This window comes from Takifugu flavidus, chromosome 10 (genome assembly GCF_003711565.1).
Source record: "Takifugu flavidus isolate HTHZ2018 chromosome 10, ASM371156v2, whole genome shotgun sequence".
Classification (NCBI taxonomy): domain Eukaryota; kingdom Metazoa; phylum Chordata; class Actinopteri; order Tetraodontiformes; family Tetraodontidae; genus Takifugu; species Takifugu flavidus.
The window spans coordinates 15,313,924-15,332,038 of record NC_079529.1 but is presented as its reverse complement, the minus strand read 5'-3'; the positions used below and the strand labels follow the sequence as shown (position 1 = coordinate 15,332,038).

At 41.7% G+C, this 18,115-nt stretch overlaps 1 protein-coding gene across 8 annotated transcripts in view; it reads right to left on the bottom strand.

Moving 5' to 3' along the window:
* Window positions 1-3,195: 3,195 nt before the first annotated feature.
* The window catches only part of pear1 (platelet endothelial aggregation receptor 1), a 43,440-nt gene continuing 28,520 nt past the window's right edge, over window positions 3,196-18,115 (bottom strand). For all 8 annotated transcript variants that reach the window (XM_057046258.1, XM_057046254.1, XM_057046259.1 and 5 more), the window contains 13 exons: window positions 15,933-16,107; window positions 15,638-15,758; window positions 15,349-15,512; window positions 11,272-11,374; window positions 8,436-8,588; window positions 8,225-8,356; window positions 8,006-8,137; window positions 7,214-7,333; window positions 6,871-7,089; window positions 5,998-6,107; window positions 5,736-5,862; window positions 4,588-4,788; window positions 3,196-3,990 (listed from right to left, as the gene is read on the bottom strand). In XM_057046258.1, the coding sequence (XP_056902238.1) occupies window positions 3,851-3,990; window positions 4,588-4,788; window positions 5,736-5,862; window positions 5,998-6,107; window positions 6,871-7,089; window positions 7,214-7,333; window positions 8,006-8,137; window positions 8,225-8,356; window positions 8,436-8,588; window positions 11,272-11,374; window positions 15,349-15,512; window positions 15,638-15,758; window positions 15,933-16,107 (1,897 nt within the window). In that variant the 3' untranslated portion in view covers window positions 3,196-3,850. The remainder of the gene's footprint in view (window positions 3,991-4,587; window positions 4,789-5,735; window positions 5,863-5,997; window positions 6,108-6,870; window positions 7,090-7,213; window positions 7,334-8,005; window positions 8,138-8,224; window positions 8,357-8,435; window positions 8,589-11,271; window positions 11,375-15,348; window positions 15,513-15,637; window positions 15,759-15,932; window positions 16,108-18,115) is intronic.

The following is an 18,115-nucleotide window of genomic DNA, read 5'->3' as shown; positions in this document are numbered from 1 at the left end:
GCTAACCAGGCCATCCCAACAACTGGACCATCACCAGATGTGCCGACTGTGGGAACATACAGGGTCTCCAACGAGCCCTTAAGCTCCTTCAGCCCTATATATTTTTCTGAGGCGTCATCGCTAATTCAGAAATCCAAGACCACCACGTGTCTTTTAGATCCCATCCCAACACACCTGTTGAAGGATGTTTTACCATTGATAGGCAGTTCTATCCTGGACCAGATCAATGGTTCTTTAGTGTCAGGTTATGTACCCCGGTCCTACAAGGTGGCAGTGATTAAGCCGTTGCTTAAAAAACCATCACTGGATCCCGATGTCTTAGCAAATTATAGGCCAATATCCAACCTTCCTTTTATCTCTAAAGTTCTAGAGAAGGTGGTGGTGACTCAGTTACTGGAGCACCTGCAGAGGAACAGCCTGTTTGAGATGTTTCAGTCAGGCTTTAGAGCTCACCACAGCACAGAAACAGCACTTCTTAAAGTCACTAATGATCTTCTCATAGCTTCCGATCACGGACTGGTCTCTATGCTGGTTCTGCTGGACCTCAGTGCTGCTTTTGATACAGTTGATCACAGCATCCTGTTACAGAGACTGGAACATGTGATTGGGATTAAAGGGACAGCACTAGACTGGTTTAGATTATACTTATCTGATAGATACCAGTTTGCCCATGTCCATGGTGTTCCCTCCTCATACAGTAGGGTTAGCCATGGAGTTCCTCAAGGTTCTGTACTTGGACCAATCCTCTTCACATTGTACATGCTTCCCTTAGGGAACATTATTCGGCAGCATGGGATAAATTTTCATTGTTATGCTGATGACACTCAGCTCTATTTATCCATGAAACCCGAGGAGACAGAGAAGTTAGTGAAGCTCCAGACCTGTCTTAAAGACATAAAGTCCTGGATGTCTTCAAATTTCCTCCTCCTTAACCCAGGAAAAACTGAGGTCATGGTGTTTGGTCCTGAACCTCTCAGGGATAGATTAGATCACATGATCACTCTAGATGGTATCTCATTAACATCTAGTCTCTCTGTGAGGAATCTAGGAGTAACTTTTGATCAAAATCTCTCCTTCAACTCACACATCAAATTAGTCTCTAGAAGTGCCTTTTTTCACTTGAGGAACATTACAAAGATCAGGAAACTGCTGATGCGGCATGATGCTGAAAAGTTAGTCCATGCATTTGTTACTTCCAGGCTGGACTACTGTAACTCCTTATTATCAGGGTGTCCAAACAACTCTTTAAGAAGCCTCCAGTTGATCCAAAATGCTGCAGCCAGAGTTCTGACAGGTATTGACAAAAGAGATCACATACTCCTGTACTGGCGTCGCTTCATTGGCTGCCCGTTAAATTTAGAATAATTTTTAAAACCTTCTTTTGACCTACAAGGTCCTCAGAGGTCTAGCTCCATCCTACCTGGAGGAGCTAGTGATACCTTACCAGCCCAATAGACCGCTCCGCTCTCAGAATGCTGGTCTACTTGTGGTTCCCAGAGTTTCCAGGAGTAGAATGGGGGGCCGAGCATTTAGCTACCAGGCCCCCCTGCTATGGAACCAGCTCCCTGTCCAGGTACGGGAGGCTGACTCCATCGCTACTTTTAAGATCAGACTCAAAACCTACCTCTTTGAAAAAGCTTATTGTTACTAATTCAGTAGTTCCAGTTTCTATCATAGACAGACAAATTATCATACCGAGGGGTCGTCTAATCGTTAGGTCACATCTTAGTTATGCTGTTATAGGCCAAGGCTGCCGGGGTCCGGAAACATGATCACCTGACAGGCCTCTGTCACTCCACTGGGTCATGGTTTCCTCTCCTCTCTCTCCTTTCCTCCTCATCAAGCAGACTAGTTATGCTGATTCTTGTGTAGTTTTTCTGCTTCCCCCCCCCCCCTATTTATTTACAGGTATCGCTGCCCTCGGAGCTGCATAATGACCTCCGGCCCCGCTGAAGTGATTGCATCATATATTTTTGTGTGTGTTTCTGTGCTCTGTGCCTCTCCTCTCCCTCTCCCTCTCCTCTCCTCTCTTCTCCTCTCCCCCTCCTTCTCCTTTTCCTCTCCCTCTCCTCTTCTTTCCTCTCCTCTTTCCCCTCCTCCTCCTTCTCCTCTCCTCTACCTCCCCTCCACTCTACTTCTCCTCTCCTCTACCCCTCTCCTCTCCTACCTATCCTATCCTCTACCTGTTCTCCCCCTTCTCCTCTCTCTTTACCCAGCCGCCATCAGCAGGAGGGTCCCCCTACATGAGCCTGGTCCTGCTCAAGGTTTCTTCCTGTTAAAGGGGAGTTTTTCCTTGCCACTGTTGCTTGTCTGGGGTCAGGCCCTGGGATTCTGGAAAGCGCCTTGAAACAATTTTGATTGTATAAGACGCTATATAAATAAAGATTGATTGATTGATTGATATGCGATTGGGGCGGTGGTGACTCAGCCCGTTGAGGACTGGGCTGAGAAGCAGAGGGTTGTCAGTTCAACACCCAGCACATCAAAACATGGAACATGTTCTGGTATTAGGTGGAGGTGCCAGAACACCTTCCGAGCAATTCCAAGGTACCAAACCTTCAATTGCTCACATAGGGCCCTGCAATGAGCTGGCACCTCGTCAAGCGGTGGACCTGCCTTCACCCATATGCAGCTGGGAGGGGCTCCAGCACCCTCCCCATGACCCTAAAAGGGATAAAGCAGTCAAGAAAATAAAATTTTTACATTTGACAAAACTTAAAAAACAACAACTATGCAACATGCTGCATTTAAGGGATAATATACATTTACTTAACATTTTTTGGTTTTGGCTTTTTTTTTTTTTTTTAAAGTGTTAAAGTGGTAAATGTTGCAGAAAAATTTTTGAAATTTTTATGATTAAATGATTGACTCAATGTTCTTAACTGTGGGATTTAAGTTTAAGTTCAAAATGTCGTTCGGGTTAAATGGGTAAAACACAGTGTCTACAAAAGTGGAGTGTTGAAAATATAAAATGTAGTTAACAAATTTTTTTTGCGATGCTTATACTTATGTGGTCCTTCCAAAAGTCTTTCCAAAATTATACAAGACAGTTGCTGCCTTCTGATGATACAAACATTCAAATATCATGTTCATTGTCATTAGTGATGCTAAAATATATTGTTATTTACAAAGTTTACATTTGACAGCAGCAGAAATATGTGCCACATTATTGCCAACAAGCAAAAAGTAGAAATGTTTTTGTATTGAAGGAGTTTAATACTGTTCATTTATACCTACCACAATATTATGCTAGTGATGATAAACAAAGGGGCAAAAATTGGTGATCATTAACAAATCCCTGATTCCACATTTCTGTACAAGCAATAAGAAGCCATCAATGTCAACACTTATTGCACTGAAGTTCCAGATTGTTTTTTTTCTCCTCTGCTTTTAACTTTAAGTTGTTACATTTTTGAACATCTGTCCACAGCTCCAGCTGCAAAGGTTCTAACCCATTGAAAGAAAACTTCAAAAAAATGTAATAAAAGGGAGAAAAAAAAAACACAAGCAGGAAGTGCAACAGTATGAGCATTTCTAACACAAACTGCTTAGAAAGTCTTGCGGTATATAGATTTATTCCACTCGAGACCCGCTGGGGTCGCCACAGTCCATCCTTTCTCACCCAGGAGTTCTGGCTCACCATTCTGGATGTCAAGTCTACCGCGGTGATGTGAGAACTACTTCAGCCCACAGAGGGCGCAGTTCTGTAAAAGGGGGAACATCCACTATAAAAAGTCATTCCCAGGGCGAGAGACCCCCTCCCATTTTATCCTTGTATGAGCTTAGTGAAGAAAGGAAAGTTTGCTTTTTCTATATCCCAAACTAGACTATTGCATGTCAAGTGCAAATGTCAATGAGTTGTTCTTCTCGGGTAGGGGGGGCGGCGTATTGGAGGCAAGTCGTAATGTCCTGGGATGTGGCTATTGACAGGAAGATCGTAGTGGTTCGGGGGGTCCTCGTGAGATGCATGAACAGCAGAAGTTTGACTACCTGTTGAAAGAAATGTGAACAACAATGAGATGATGAGAAATGTGAAAATAGAATAATCCCCCCAAAATCACAAGGCCTTGACTCCAGACAACAGGAATCAAATACCGGTAAGTGTTTATATTCCTGTATCTGAGTAAACACTCTGATATTTCAGTATATCAATGTTTCCAACAATCAAATGATCTGATATTCTTTACAGATGATTATTAGCTTCATACCATCATAGTGTGAATCACAAGTGCCCTCATTACTCTAGTCATCACATTATGGCTATTAATAAAAGTATATTTAATTCCCTCATAAAAAGAACCTGGAAAGACTTGTAAGGTCTGATATGAACTTGAAATAATAATAATACTATCACTACTACTACTAATAATACTAATAAGAGCAAATAATTAAAATAATTAAAATTAATAGCTTGAAAATATCCAAAATACCTCAAAATTACTAATTATAGTTAAATATATACAATGGAAACAAGTATAAACAGTCTGTACAAACTAGTATGTTACTTTATCCTCAATTGTTAGTAAAATAAATGAAAAGTGTATCATATAAGATGAACAACTGAAGGAGGTCGAAGGTGTTAGTCACCTGTGTACAATGAGGAGGTGTTGCATGGTGGAGGGCCAATTTCGGTGTATGCTCTGTCTCTGGGCACTGCAGACTTCATTTCCATGTAGCTGCTCTCTGGTGGGCAGAAAGGCAGGCCTGGCAGATCTTTAATGGTGGCATATGGATTTTCACTGTTCAGAGAGCTGCTACTGATTGCTGCTGTGTCCTTCAGCTCTTGAACTGCACAGGCAACACATAATAGGGGTTAAACCACGTCGAAACAACACAGTCAGAAGACAAAACACCAGCAATCAATTCTACTCTATTCACTTTCATTTGTCATTTAAATAATAATAAAAATAATAATAACAGACAACCTTTTCATGTTGCCTCATGCTGTAGGCATGTGTGTAACAGTTTGTCAACAGTTTGTGTCACAAGCGGTCACCAAGCTGACAGAACAAAGGCACAAACTGAAGCCTGGTGCCATTCCTGCGCTGGAACAACATGGTCTTGGAGTGCGAAGGCTTGGGGTTTAGGACCAGATAGAAAGACTCAGTTCTCAGTAAAAAGTAAAGTCTTCCCAATGGAATTGACCATCTTGGGCAGCAGCTGGAGCAGCTGTTACTCAAACAGTGTTTGGGGCATGCTCTGGCAGGGAGATTTGTTTCTACACTATCTCCTATATACAGTGCCTTGCGAAAGTATTCGGCCCCCTTGAACCTTGCAACCTTTCGCCACATTTCAGGCTTCAAACATAAAGATATAACATTTAAATTTTTTGTCAAGAAACAACAACAAGTGGGACACAATCGTGAAGTGGAACGAAATTTATTGAATAAAAAATTTAAATTTTATATCTTTATGTTTGAAGCCTGAAATGTGGCGAAAGGTTGCAAGGTTCAAGGGGGCCGAATACTGTATGTAAGTTGTTTTGGTGTAAACGCCAACACTGGCTCATCTAAAACCCAAACGTGACGGTGCATATAGTGGATTGAAATACAGTAAATAGCAAAAATAGTCTTTACAATAATTGGGTTTAAATGACAATGTGGAAAGATCTTTTATGTTTTTAGGTTAAGATTATAGTGGACCATAAAGTACCGGTATTCATTAGCATGCAAATAATAATAGTTTGACTCTGTCTCCTCTGGCTAAATTTTGGAGAGCCTCAAAACCACACAGACCTGCACTTTTTCTGGACTCATGGTGTTTCCAGTCTGCAGGTAAAGTAGCGTTCATCTCAACCCCAAACAAGCCTCGTCTTTCCCTCTCCATGTTTTTCACACTGCAGAACAGCTGGTTATTGGTGGTCTAAAGGAAAGAAAAACATAACAATAAGACATGGGTAAGCATTGAGGCTCGTTCTAAATTAATCGACTGACATATATACATGCATATATACAGTATTTAAGAGCACTGCATTAATTAACCAGAGCGGACTTTCACCTTGATGGTGTGTTCATGGTTGTTGGGGATGTGTGGCAATGGAGGTCTGTTTTGGCTCAGCGTGTGGTAACTAGGATTGGAGTAGTAGTGGTGGTAACTGTGAGGAACATCTGTCAAGCAAAGCACACAGAGTGAGTCTGGTGCAATTACATTGTCGCAATAAAACTCCCTCGGCGAGCACTAAAAACAACAAAACAACAGTGTTATGCAACCAAGCCACTTTGGTTCTGTGCCCAGCTATAAAAACATTGAATTCAATCAATCAATCAATCAATCAATCAATCAATCAATCTTTATTTATATTGCGTCTGTTACAATCAAAATTGTTTCTAATTTTAAATGTAACTCACTACTTTAAACAATTCTAATATTTTTAAAAGTATAATAATAGTTAGCTAATATAGTTACATTCTGTAAACTACATTCTGTAAACTTTTTTATTTGGCTTTCTTTTGAGGGAGATATGTAAATTAAATAATGACCACAAGAAAAATCAATGCATCTTTCCAAACAGACTAAAACCTTTACACGTATGGCAAACTAACACACATCATATTTATGTGGAATTATGTCAGACTAATCTTGTCAACGTGATCTACATCATCTGACATTCAGTTCAGATTTATTAATATAGCATTTGTTACAGTCAAAATGTGGACAAGATGGTTAATCTGACCAAATGTTAATAATTGTGTGTTTTTCTATACTTCCCAAAAGTATCAGTCATGCATATAGTGTGTTTGTATTTTTTAGCTGCATCTGGAAAGAACCCAATCAGGAATATTCTTAAAGTAAAGTGCATTACCTTTAATGCTGATTTCAAAATTACTAGATATTCTTTGTAAAGTGATAGAAATCCCATCTGTACTCTACCTGGAATAGCATATTCAGAGTTGACAGTACGGCTGGTGGAAAAGGAGACGGTTGGGGTGTTGTTCTCTTTGTCCCTCTGTCTGTGACGGTAGAGCAACAGCAGAGCCAGCAGCAAAACAACCAAGATGACAAGTGCAACCGTGCCAGTGATGGCGCCCCAGGACTCCTTTTCATTGGGAGGAAGAGGAACCATAACACTGCCTGATTGTTCAGATGACTCTGAATTTAAAGGTGACAAGAGCAGAAAAAAAGTAAGCTAATGTAATGACACATCTTTAAAGTCAGTCATTTAAATCTTGAAGTCAGCTCGTTTATTCGTATGAGAACCTGTTGGCATCCATACCCTGCTGGCAGTCATCTCCATTTTCACAAACACAGTCTCCGGTAAATTGGTCACAGATGTGATTTGCTGGACAGGAACAGGTCTGGGCACAAAATGGCCCAAAGTGCCCTGCAGAACAGGCTATCAAACACATGACACATTAGAGCAACGTTGCACAAATTTATACCTCCTCCTTTTCAAGAAAATCACCTTTGACCCCTGTCGTACCCAGCTGCTAGATACCTTGCTGCCATGGTATGACTGAGCCAAAACTCACAACTATATTAAACAAGGAAATATGCAAACTGTGTTAAACAGCATTAAGTATTATTGCAATGGAAATAAATTCAGCAGGAAGGTCTCCTAATCCGATGTCCAAACTACATCATGTGGCTGCTCTTGAAAGTGAAGAGCACCAGCTATACTCTGAAGCTTCTGGGATGACCAATCTTCTTATCATATCTTAAAGGGGCTTTGCTTTTGGGTTCAGTTCCTTCTTTGCCACAACAGACTGATATAAAGTCTGCATCAATGCTGATGTTGCACCAAACCATTTGTCAATGTACCGCTCCACTGTCCCCTCGATTATGAACAAAAACCCAAGTTCCGTGACTTCTGGAATTTGGAGGCCAGTTCTCAGCCCAGTTCCTTTAAAATCGGCTATAAACTTGTCCAGTGACAGTATTAGACCATGACCAGCAGAACCATATATTCTGCAAAAAGCATAGACCTGAACCTAAGGCCACCAAACTGGACCCCTTAACATCCAGAGCAAAAAATAAAATAAAAAACTGCCAAATCATGTTAACTCACGTTTTGAGCAGTCTCTTGCAGTCCAGCCAGGTAAACATTCACAATGCCCATCATGAGGGTCGCATGTAGAATTGTTGGCACAGATATCACACACTTCAGAACACATTTTGCCATAGTATCCTGGAGGGCAATCTGTAAAATATTGATGTTGGAGGTAATTGCATTTGAACATAAAAATGTATCACAATGATTTGTAATGTGAAAGTTCATATTTGCAACCTTGATCACAATTGGCTCCTGTGTATCCTGGCAGACAGTCGCACTTTCCAGTCACATGGTGACAACGGTATGACTGGCCACAGGATGGGCATGGCATACTACACTGTTCACCATAGGTACCAGGTCTGCATTCTGGGAGATAATGAGGCAAATAGTGAACGCATGTGGCGCAATTTTTCCTTTATGTCAGGTTGTAGACAGTAATGCTTACTGTTCTGACAGGTCTCTCCCAAGAATCCTGGACGACAGATACATGCTCCAGTCTCCCTTAAACATGTGTCACTGTTTGGGCAATGCTTAAAACACGTCTGGTTACAGTGACGCCCCCACAGACCAGCAGAACATGGTTCACTACAAGTAGAACCTTGATGGGAAAAAGGCATGACAAAAATCTTTAATTTATTTTCCTCAATGTGGATGAATGTTCTCAGTCATCCAGGGTGAAGCCCAATCTTGGCTTAAGAAAATTGAATTGGACTTTCTTTAGTTTTTTTGAAGACAGTTCACCTCTATCCAAGAGGCTTCTCAGTTCTAAATTAAGGGGTGGGAATCCCAGAGTTTACATCCATCTGATATAAAACCAGTGAGTGAGCTGTTTCAGGAGAAAAATGGCACATTAATAAATCTGCCCTCAGACACAATCAGAGCCAACATATACACCTATGTGATCACCTGCTCAGTCTTTATTTCTCCTTCTGGAGAGCGTGAGTATGGTTTCGGATTGATCCTTTTGGGTTTGGAATAATTGATTTTGGTTAATGTGGTAATGTAGTTTACTTATTTACTTTTTAACCATGTAACTTTCTTGCATGCCATTTAAAAAGCAGAGAGAACCCACTACATCCAGGAAGTTGGAGGTCACCGGAGGCTTCATTTCATAGCTTTTTCACTGGGCCATGTTGCAGGATGGCCAGGATTTCCTCTCTCTGTCGCTTATCCTGAGCCAGGCTTGTCAGCAGGATGAGATGAAGATGCAGGCAGTGGGTGATCTGCACCATGCAAGCAGGCAGTGTGTGGGAGAAAAGACATTCTCCAAAGCAGATGGAGATTGTGCAGCTGCCAAAACAAGTGCAGTCTGTGCACGATACCTAATTAGCACAATACAGCATGCACACCTCAGATGGGCTCCCTGTCCTTCCTGATTTTGTGGTTGAATTCAATAGTTGGCAGCCTCCCTCCACAATCTTTACTCCTCAGCACCCCACTCACTGAGTACAATGGCAATCGGTGTACTCTTTCTCCTTGGGTGGTGAGTATGATGGAGTCAGGATAGAGTCCAGTTTAGAATGAAACCATTGCAAATTTTGGAAATATTCCCACTCTTGCACACCAGGGCAGGTAATCAGTCACTTGTGGCAGTGGTCATGGCCCTTTTGCAGAAAGGGACAATTACACCTGTCTCCAGCAGCAAGGTGCACCACATGTTTTCCTCAACATGCTCCTTGATTCAAAAGAAGAACGGTGGCCTCTATCTGGAACCTGAAAGGGTTCACCAGCTTCTTTTGCATGCTTTGTTCATCGTGCATTCTGTTATCCATACAGAGCAGAGTTTGGTTTTCTATCCGGTGGATGTAAACTTCCACATTCCAATATAAAAGAGCCACAGGAGGTACTTCTGTTTTTTCTTTCAGAACAATGCATATGGATACACAGTCCTCCCAGTTGGCCTGTCCTTGTCTCCTCGCTCCTCCACAAAATGCGTGGAGGCAGCACTGGCTCCTCTCCATCACCAGGGTATTATATCTTGAATCACTCAGATGATTGGTTGATTTGACCCACTCAACTCGACTCTACCGGCAGCCTATTTTGATTAATATAATGCATTTCTATATTCTCTACCTATTCTATCCTCTACCTGTCCTCCCCCTACTCTTCTCTCTTTACCCAGCCGGCCATCAGCAGGTGGGTCCCCCTATATGAGCCTGGTCCTGCTCAAGGTTTCTTCCTGTTAAAGGGGAGTTTTTCCTTGCCACTGTTGGGGGGTCAGGCCTTGGCATTCTGTAAAGCGCCTAGAAACAATTTTGATTGTAACAGACGCTATATAAATAAAGATTGATTGATTGCTTGATTGATTGATTGATTGATTTTCTCCCTGACAGAACATTAGGCCCAGCTTGACAATGTGAATGTGTAGCGCCACCTCAAGAATCTTGAACTGGTCTTTAACAGGGAATTGCTTTGTTCCAGAGCAACAAGTGGAATATTTTGGCTTCATTTTCAAACCTGTACTCAAACCTGTTGGGGACCTTCCTGACCATAAAAAGCATAGCTGTGCCAATTGATGGCTCTTCACAGTTGACTGTGAGCAAGCATGTCACAGTGACGTATGGCTGGAGGCTATTGGGTCTCATGGCCACAGCTTCTCAGGCTGATCTGGGGTGGCTCCACAAGTGATCTCTGTAGCGAGCTCCTACGAGGATGGTTCCCATGAGGATGGCTCCATGAGGCTGGGAGGTCCAGGATGAGTGGGATCCCTTTTGGAGAGATCAACCTGCTTGAATTATAGTCAGTATATCTGGTCTTGCCGTAATTCTGTCCGATATTTCAGGGGAAGCATGTTGTGGTCTGGACCGATAAGTCAACTGATTTCTCACATCAACCACCAAGTGGGTCTGCGGTTGTGGTCCATGAGCACCAAGCTTCTCTGAACTCATGCTCAAGGTGTGTCCCTGAAGGTTTTGACCAAAGAAGAAAGATGGTTTGAAAGAAAAGTTAAAAAAGCCAACTTTGTTGAAGTTTAAATAACATCTCTGATCAGCAGAGGAGGTTTACACCACCAGTTGCCAGCTTACAATCCTGTCCTTGGATCCCTCCCCAGAAAGTCATTCACAACTAACATCACATAATGGCTGAGAGGATCCACACCCCTTCAGTAATGCATATTACCTCTAATGATCACTAACATCAGCGCATAACTGTAATTCCAACCAGTTAAGTTAGATGTGAAAAAATGTGAAACATTTTCAAAAAAATAAAGGGAGTCCAGTAAAGTTTTCTCAAGCCCAGAGTTGTCTTTTCCCAAATATTCAAAATTCTTAAATACTTACCCCACCAACCTGGGAGACAGTGGCACTTGCCAGTGGCAGCTTGGCAGCCATCGGCATGGACACAGTCACACTTCTTCAGACAACCTGGCCCAAATGTTCCCATCTGCACATAAGAACAAATGTTAGTGGAATGTTTTCCAAATTCAGCCTTCTAGGTATAAATCATATGAAATACTCTTGGGATTTTATACGACAGATGTAATATGATGGGATAACAAAAGCATCAAGGCCATGCATGCAAAATATTGTTTATACCTCAAAGACAACATAAAAAGCAAGCAAATTTATTGAATGTCCAATTACAAGTGAAAAGTTCTGACATTCTGAAATGTTTGTGCGACATAAGAATGTCACGCAAGCATTTCTGTGTGACCAACCGACCAACCGATTTGTCTCAGATGAAAACTATATTGAAGTGAGTGTGAATATTAGTTTAAGTATCATTGTCCAGTGTTAACACTCAGACAGGCCTCTGTCACCCCAATGGGTCATGGTCTCCTCTCCTCCCCTGCTCACCAAGTAGACCAGTGATGTTATTTACTGTGTAGTTTTCTGCCCTCCCGTCTGTATACATCTACAGGTATCGCCGCCTTCATAGCTGTACACTGACCTACTGACCTCTGTCCCCGCTGACCCACCCAACCCGACTCTAACGGCAACTTATTTTAATTAATCTAATGTATTACTATGTTCCACCTATTCTCGCCTCTACCTGTCCTCTGCCTTCTCCTCTCTCTCTACCCAGCCCCCCATCAGCAGGAGGGTCCCCCTATATGAGTCTGTTCCTGCTCACCATGATCACCTGACAGGCCTCTGTCACCCCACTGGGTGATGGTTTCCTCTCCTCTCCTCTCCTCTCCTCTCCTCTCCTCTCCTCTCCTCTCCTCTCCTCTCCAAGTATGTTATTTCTTGTGTAGTTTTTCTGCTTATCTCCCCCCCTTCTGTATTCATCTACAGGTATCGTTAATTGAATGTATTTCTATGTTCTATCTATTCTGTCCTCATTCTGTCCTCCCCCTTCTCCTCTCTCTCTACCCAGCCGGCCATCAGCAGGAGGGTCCCCCTACATGAGCCTGGTCCTGCTCAAGGTTTCTTCCTGTTAAAGGGGAGTTTTTCCTTGCCACTGTTGCTTGTCTGGGGTTAGGCCCTGGGATTCTGGAAAGCTGATTGTAAAAGACGCTATATAAATAAAGATTGATTGATTGAAATCTGATTTTCATGGCAAGGATGCCAAGATGTATGTTAAGCTCAAAAATCAGTTTTGGGAAATGAATGGAGGACAGTATTTACCAATAAATAAATAAATAGACCATTTTTTTGTTGAGGCCAGATAATGAGTTTATCCTCTGAAACACCAGGAACTGCCACTGCCAGAGTAAGCTGTTTAGAAGTACTCAATATTGCAAGTTAAAGTGTTTCGTTTTACTGTTCATTTACAGTGCTAGGGCAGACCAATGACCTTCCCATCACAACAGCAACTACTTTAGTTTTTATTATTGTTTTACTTTTCAGTTTCACCACCTCAGTAAAGGAGTCCTATTTACATCCTTATGATCAAGTGACAGAAGAGGCTTGCTCAGACCCTCGGACTGCCGACCGATGTTTGCATCACAGGTAACAGCAGTGGTAAATCATTTCCTGCTTTTGCTGATTTTCTGTTCCTATTGGTAAGGCTTCTTAGCTTCCTGTCTATGTGTTTTCTTCAAGGATCATCTACAAGACAGCCTACAGACAGGCGGTAAAAACTGAATATCGCAAGAGGTACCAGTGCTGTCCAGGCTTTTACGAAAGCAGAAACAAATGTGTCCGTAAGTAATGACGTAAAAATGCTAGATACGCTGAGTTGATTACATTCTCTAATAGAAAGTAAAAAAAACCTGGAAAGCTATATCATAGCCTTTATTTTCTTTCCAAACTTTTAACTGTTTTATTGTCTGTAAACAGCATCTAGTGGATGTTTGAACATCCTGGAAGAGGAGTACTTCCTCTCTTGCTCACCCTAAGGATTTTCACTTTTTTTCCCGCTTAAGGATTTTCCTGGGACTATTTCCATGGTCGATTTAAGGGTCTAAGGGCAGAAGAGAATGTTATGCCAATGTCACTATTGACTTAAATATGTGCCGGTCATCCCCTATATGAAACAATATATGTATACTGTCGCAGAGCTTTGTAGACTCCGCTACTATAGCTTCAGATCATGGACTGGTCTCTATGCTGGTTCTGCTGGACCTCAGTGCTGCTTTTGATACAGTTGATCACAGCATCCTGTTACAGAGACTGGAACATGTGATTGGGATTAAAGGGACAGCACTAGACTGGTTTAGATCATATTTATCTGACAGATACCAGTTTGCTCGTGTCCATGGTGTTCCCTCCTCATACAGTAGGGTTAGCCATGGAGTTCCTCAAGGTTCTGTACTTGGACCAATCCTCTTCACCTTGTACATGCTTCCCTTAGGGAACATTATTCGGCAGCATGGGATAAATGTTCATTGTTATGCTGATGACACTCAGCTTTATTTATCCATGAAACCAGAGGAGACAGAAGTTAGTGAAGCTTCAGGCCTGTCTTAAAGACATAAAGTCCTGGATGTCTTCAAATTTCCTCCTCCTTAACTCAGGAAAAACTGAGGTCATGGTGTTTGGTCCTGAACCTCTCAGGGATAGATTAGATCACATGATCACTCTAGATGGTATCTCATTAACATCTAGTCTCTCTGTGAGGAATCTTGGAGTAACTTTTGACCAAAATCTCTCCTTCAACTCACACATTAAAACAGTCTCTAGAAGTGCCTTTTTTCACCTGAGGAACATCACAAGGATCAGGAAGCTACTGACGCGGCATGATGCTGAAAAGTTAGTCCATGCATTTGTTACTTCCAGGCTGGACTATTGTAATTCTTTATTATCAGGGTGTCCAAACAACTCTTTAAGCCTCCAGTTGATCCAAAATGCTGCAGCCAGAGTTCTGACAGGTATTGACAAAAGAGAACACATAACTCCTGTACTGGCGTCTCTTCATTGGCTGCCCGTTAAATTTAGAATAATTTTTAAAACCCTTCTTTTGACCTACAAGGTCCTCAGAGGCCTAGCTCCATCCTACCTGGAGGATGGATAGACCGCTCCGCTCTCAGAATGCTGGTCTACTTGTGGTTCCCAGAGTTTCTAGGAGTAGAATGGGGGGCCGAGCATTTAGCTACCAGGCCCCCCTGCTATGGAACCAGCTCCCTGTCCAGGTATGGGAGGCTGACTCCATCGCTACTTTTAAGATTAGACTTAAAACCTACCTCTTTGAAAAAGCTTATTGTTACTAATTCTATAGTTCCAGTTACTATCATAGACAGACAAACTATCATACTTCGGGGGTCGTCTAATCATTAGGTCACATCTTAGCTATGCTGTTATAGGCCAAGGCTGCCGGGGTCTGGAAACATGATCACCAGACAGGCCTCTGTAACCCCACTGGGTCATGGTTTCCTCTCCTCTCCTCTCCTCTCCTTTCCTCCTCCTCATCAAGCAGACTAGTTATGCTGATTCTTGTGTAGTTTTTCTGCTCCCCCCCCCCCCCTTTCTCTATTCATTTACAGGTATCGCCGCCTTTGGAGCTGCATGACGACCTCTGGCCCCGCTGACCCGCTGTATAGTGTATTTTTGTGTGTGTGCACAATCAAAATTGTATAAGACGCTATATAAATAAAGATTGATTTGATTTGATGATTTACTACCGGAGTACTCCACCTCAGCATTTTCCTTCTGGGAGATGCTCTTTCAACTGTTGTCCACTCAACCTCTGCTCAGCCTCAGAAGAGCAGCAAACCCCAGCAGAAAAATCCTCAACATCTGAATTAAAACTATTAAAACTAATGTTTGCTAAAGGCTAAGGTAAAAGCTGCAAATGAAATATTCATAATATCCCAGATCTATGGAGCAGTAACAGGTGTTTTCTTGAGACGATACTTTGATAGAATTTGAGTAAACTTCCAAATGCTACAATTAATTCATAAATAAACTTTTACATATTATAACTAATTAACAACTTTATATAAAAAATGAATTGAATCATATCTAAGCATTTACCGGGCACATTTGGTCACAGTATGTCCCATGCCAACCGGCTGTGCAGGTACATGACCCATCTGCTGGATTGCATTTTGCCCCATTGGTGCAGAGGCAGGTGGAGTTGCATCCGGGGCCCCACGTTCCTTCAGAGCATTGACTGGAGCAATCTGCTCCCTGCCAACCTAAACACAAATATCCATATTTATAGGGCAAACATAAATGTTCCTTAACATAATTTCATCAACTTTAAATTCACCACATATTCACCAGTCTGTCAGTAGGTCAATTAATTTATGGAGGATTTTACCTTCTTTGCAAAAACAAGTCCCATCAACAGGTGAGCAATTAATGTAGTTGTCACAGGAGCACTCCAAAGAGCAGTTTCTTCCAAAGGTGCCACTTTTACATTGATTCTCACAATGAACACCCTGGAAAAGTAGGCAGTTTCATTGACAATTTATCCAAGCATCATTCTGTCCCTCATGGAGACACTTGAAGCAACTGCACATGTATGTTTCAATAAAGTAATTTATACAGTAATTTACTGAAACATCACATTTAAAATAAAATCGCTCAATCTTGGCTAAGTCATATCCACTTACGGTGAAACCAGAGGCACACTGACACTGGCCGGTGGAACCATCACACACTCCTCCATTCACACAAAGACATGGCTCCAGGCAGCCATGACCATAGAAACCATGAGGGCAAGTCTCATTACAGAACAACCCTGCCCATCCTGGCTGGCATGTGCATTCTCCTTTCATTGGGTGGCAGCTGAAAATATAGACATATTGAAAGTTTCACAGACGTTTCAAGAAAGAACACAAAGGAACACATAAATCATACAGCATATGCAGTCAACAAATAAACTATGACTGGGAATACGTTCAAACCACTATGACAATATAATTACTGACTTAAAAAGTTCAACTAGCCTTTTGTCCATGTTCTTTTCAGTGCTGCAGGTAAGTCTTTTCAAAGCTGTTTTGTTTGCCTCCATTGGGAGAGATAGGGTTTTCCAAGATTAAGATTTCCAAAGAATTTTCTAGAGCCTGGATTTTTAAAGGACTGTTTTTTGTCTTTGGTAATAACATTGGGTATCCTGTGGTCTGGATCATTTTTGGTTCATGGTTGGAAAGTCTTTTCTTTTGTTTTTTCCACCATCAGCAGTTTTAGTTTCAATTTTAACATCTGATAATTTTGACACTTTATCAAGGAAGTCACTGATCTTGTAAAGCTGTCTTAAGCTGTTAATTTTTCTCTCCTTCTGAGTCCACTTCTGATTCCCAGTCTGATATCTATGGCTAATTCCCAAAATATTTGATTTGAAATCTTATTGTTTTGTTATCCGTGGACATTATTATTATTTTTTTTAAAAATAGATAAAAGTATCTTAACACCTTTATTTTGCCTGTGATGCAGGATTACAGTTAAATCAACAGTATAAATTAATAGTTCTAGTTCAAGTTGCCTAAAGGTTTCAGTTGTTTTTATTTGACTGATAAATTGAATATTAAAATTCACATTCTTCTACCAACTAGACCTGCCTGCAACAGAAGAAAAAATATGCTATGTGTTATAATAATTGTGGCCATGAATGAAGGTAAAAAAGGACTATCGACTTGTTCTAGTTGTGTTAAATGTGTTAGTTATTAGCCAAATAAATAACACATTTTAAAATTATTTCAAAATTAATTTCTCTGTTGAGAAAGTGGAGGGGGTGTCTATCTGCACTTATGGCTTAAAAAATTGAGATATTTCATTTAACCAATCAATCAATCAATCAATCAATCAATCAATCAATCAATCAATCAATCAATCAATCAATCAATTAATCTTTATTTATATAGCGTCTTTTACAATCAGAATTGTTTCAAGGCGCTTTCCAGAATCCCAGGGCCTAACCCCAGACAAGCAACAGTGGCAAGGAAAAACTCCCCTTTAACAGGAAGAAACCTTGAGCAGGACCAGGCTCATGTAGGGGGACCCTCCTGCTGATGGCCGGCTGGGTAGAGAGAGAGGAGAAGGGGGAGGACAGAATGAGGACAGAATAGATAGAACATAGAAATACAGGAGAGGAGAGGAGAGGAGAGGAGAGGAGAGGAGAGGAGAGGAGAGGAGAGGAGAGGAAACCATCACCCAGTGGGGTGACAGAGGCCTGTCAGGTGATTATGTTTCTGGACCCCGGCAGTCTTGGCCTATAGCAGCATAACTAAGATGTTAACCTAACGATTAGACAACCCCCTAAGTATGATAATTTGTCTGTCTATAATAGTAACTGGAACTACAGAATAAGTAACAATAAGCTAGCATGCCCATTGAGATGGTCCCATATCATCTCATTGACATTTCCATCAAACTCACAAGTCACTGACATCTTGTGCATTCATGTGCTTTGAGAGGCTGGTTATGGGCCATATTAAGATCTTCATCAATATCATTGTGGGCCACCGTGAATCCCTAACAGTAGAGGAAGAACTGCTCCAATGATCAGCTCATCCAGTTGATGTTCCAATACTCTTCCATCTTTTAAACCAGTAGCCTCCAGGCCCTGGTGCAGAAACTGCAAACTATGAGTACCTGGGTGTACACCTGACTGAGAACCTCATTTTGAGCTGCAATACCTACTGCCGGGTGAAAAAGCATCTCTATTTCCCTAGAATGCTACAGCACACCAGGGGGCTCAGTCTTGAAGTGCTTCTACTATATCAATGTGTGGGTTGGCAGCTGCTCTCCAGAGTGTGATGAAGAGTGCACAAAATATTGTGGAGAGTGGCTTACC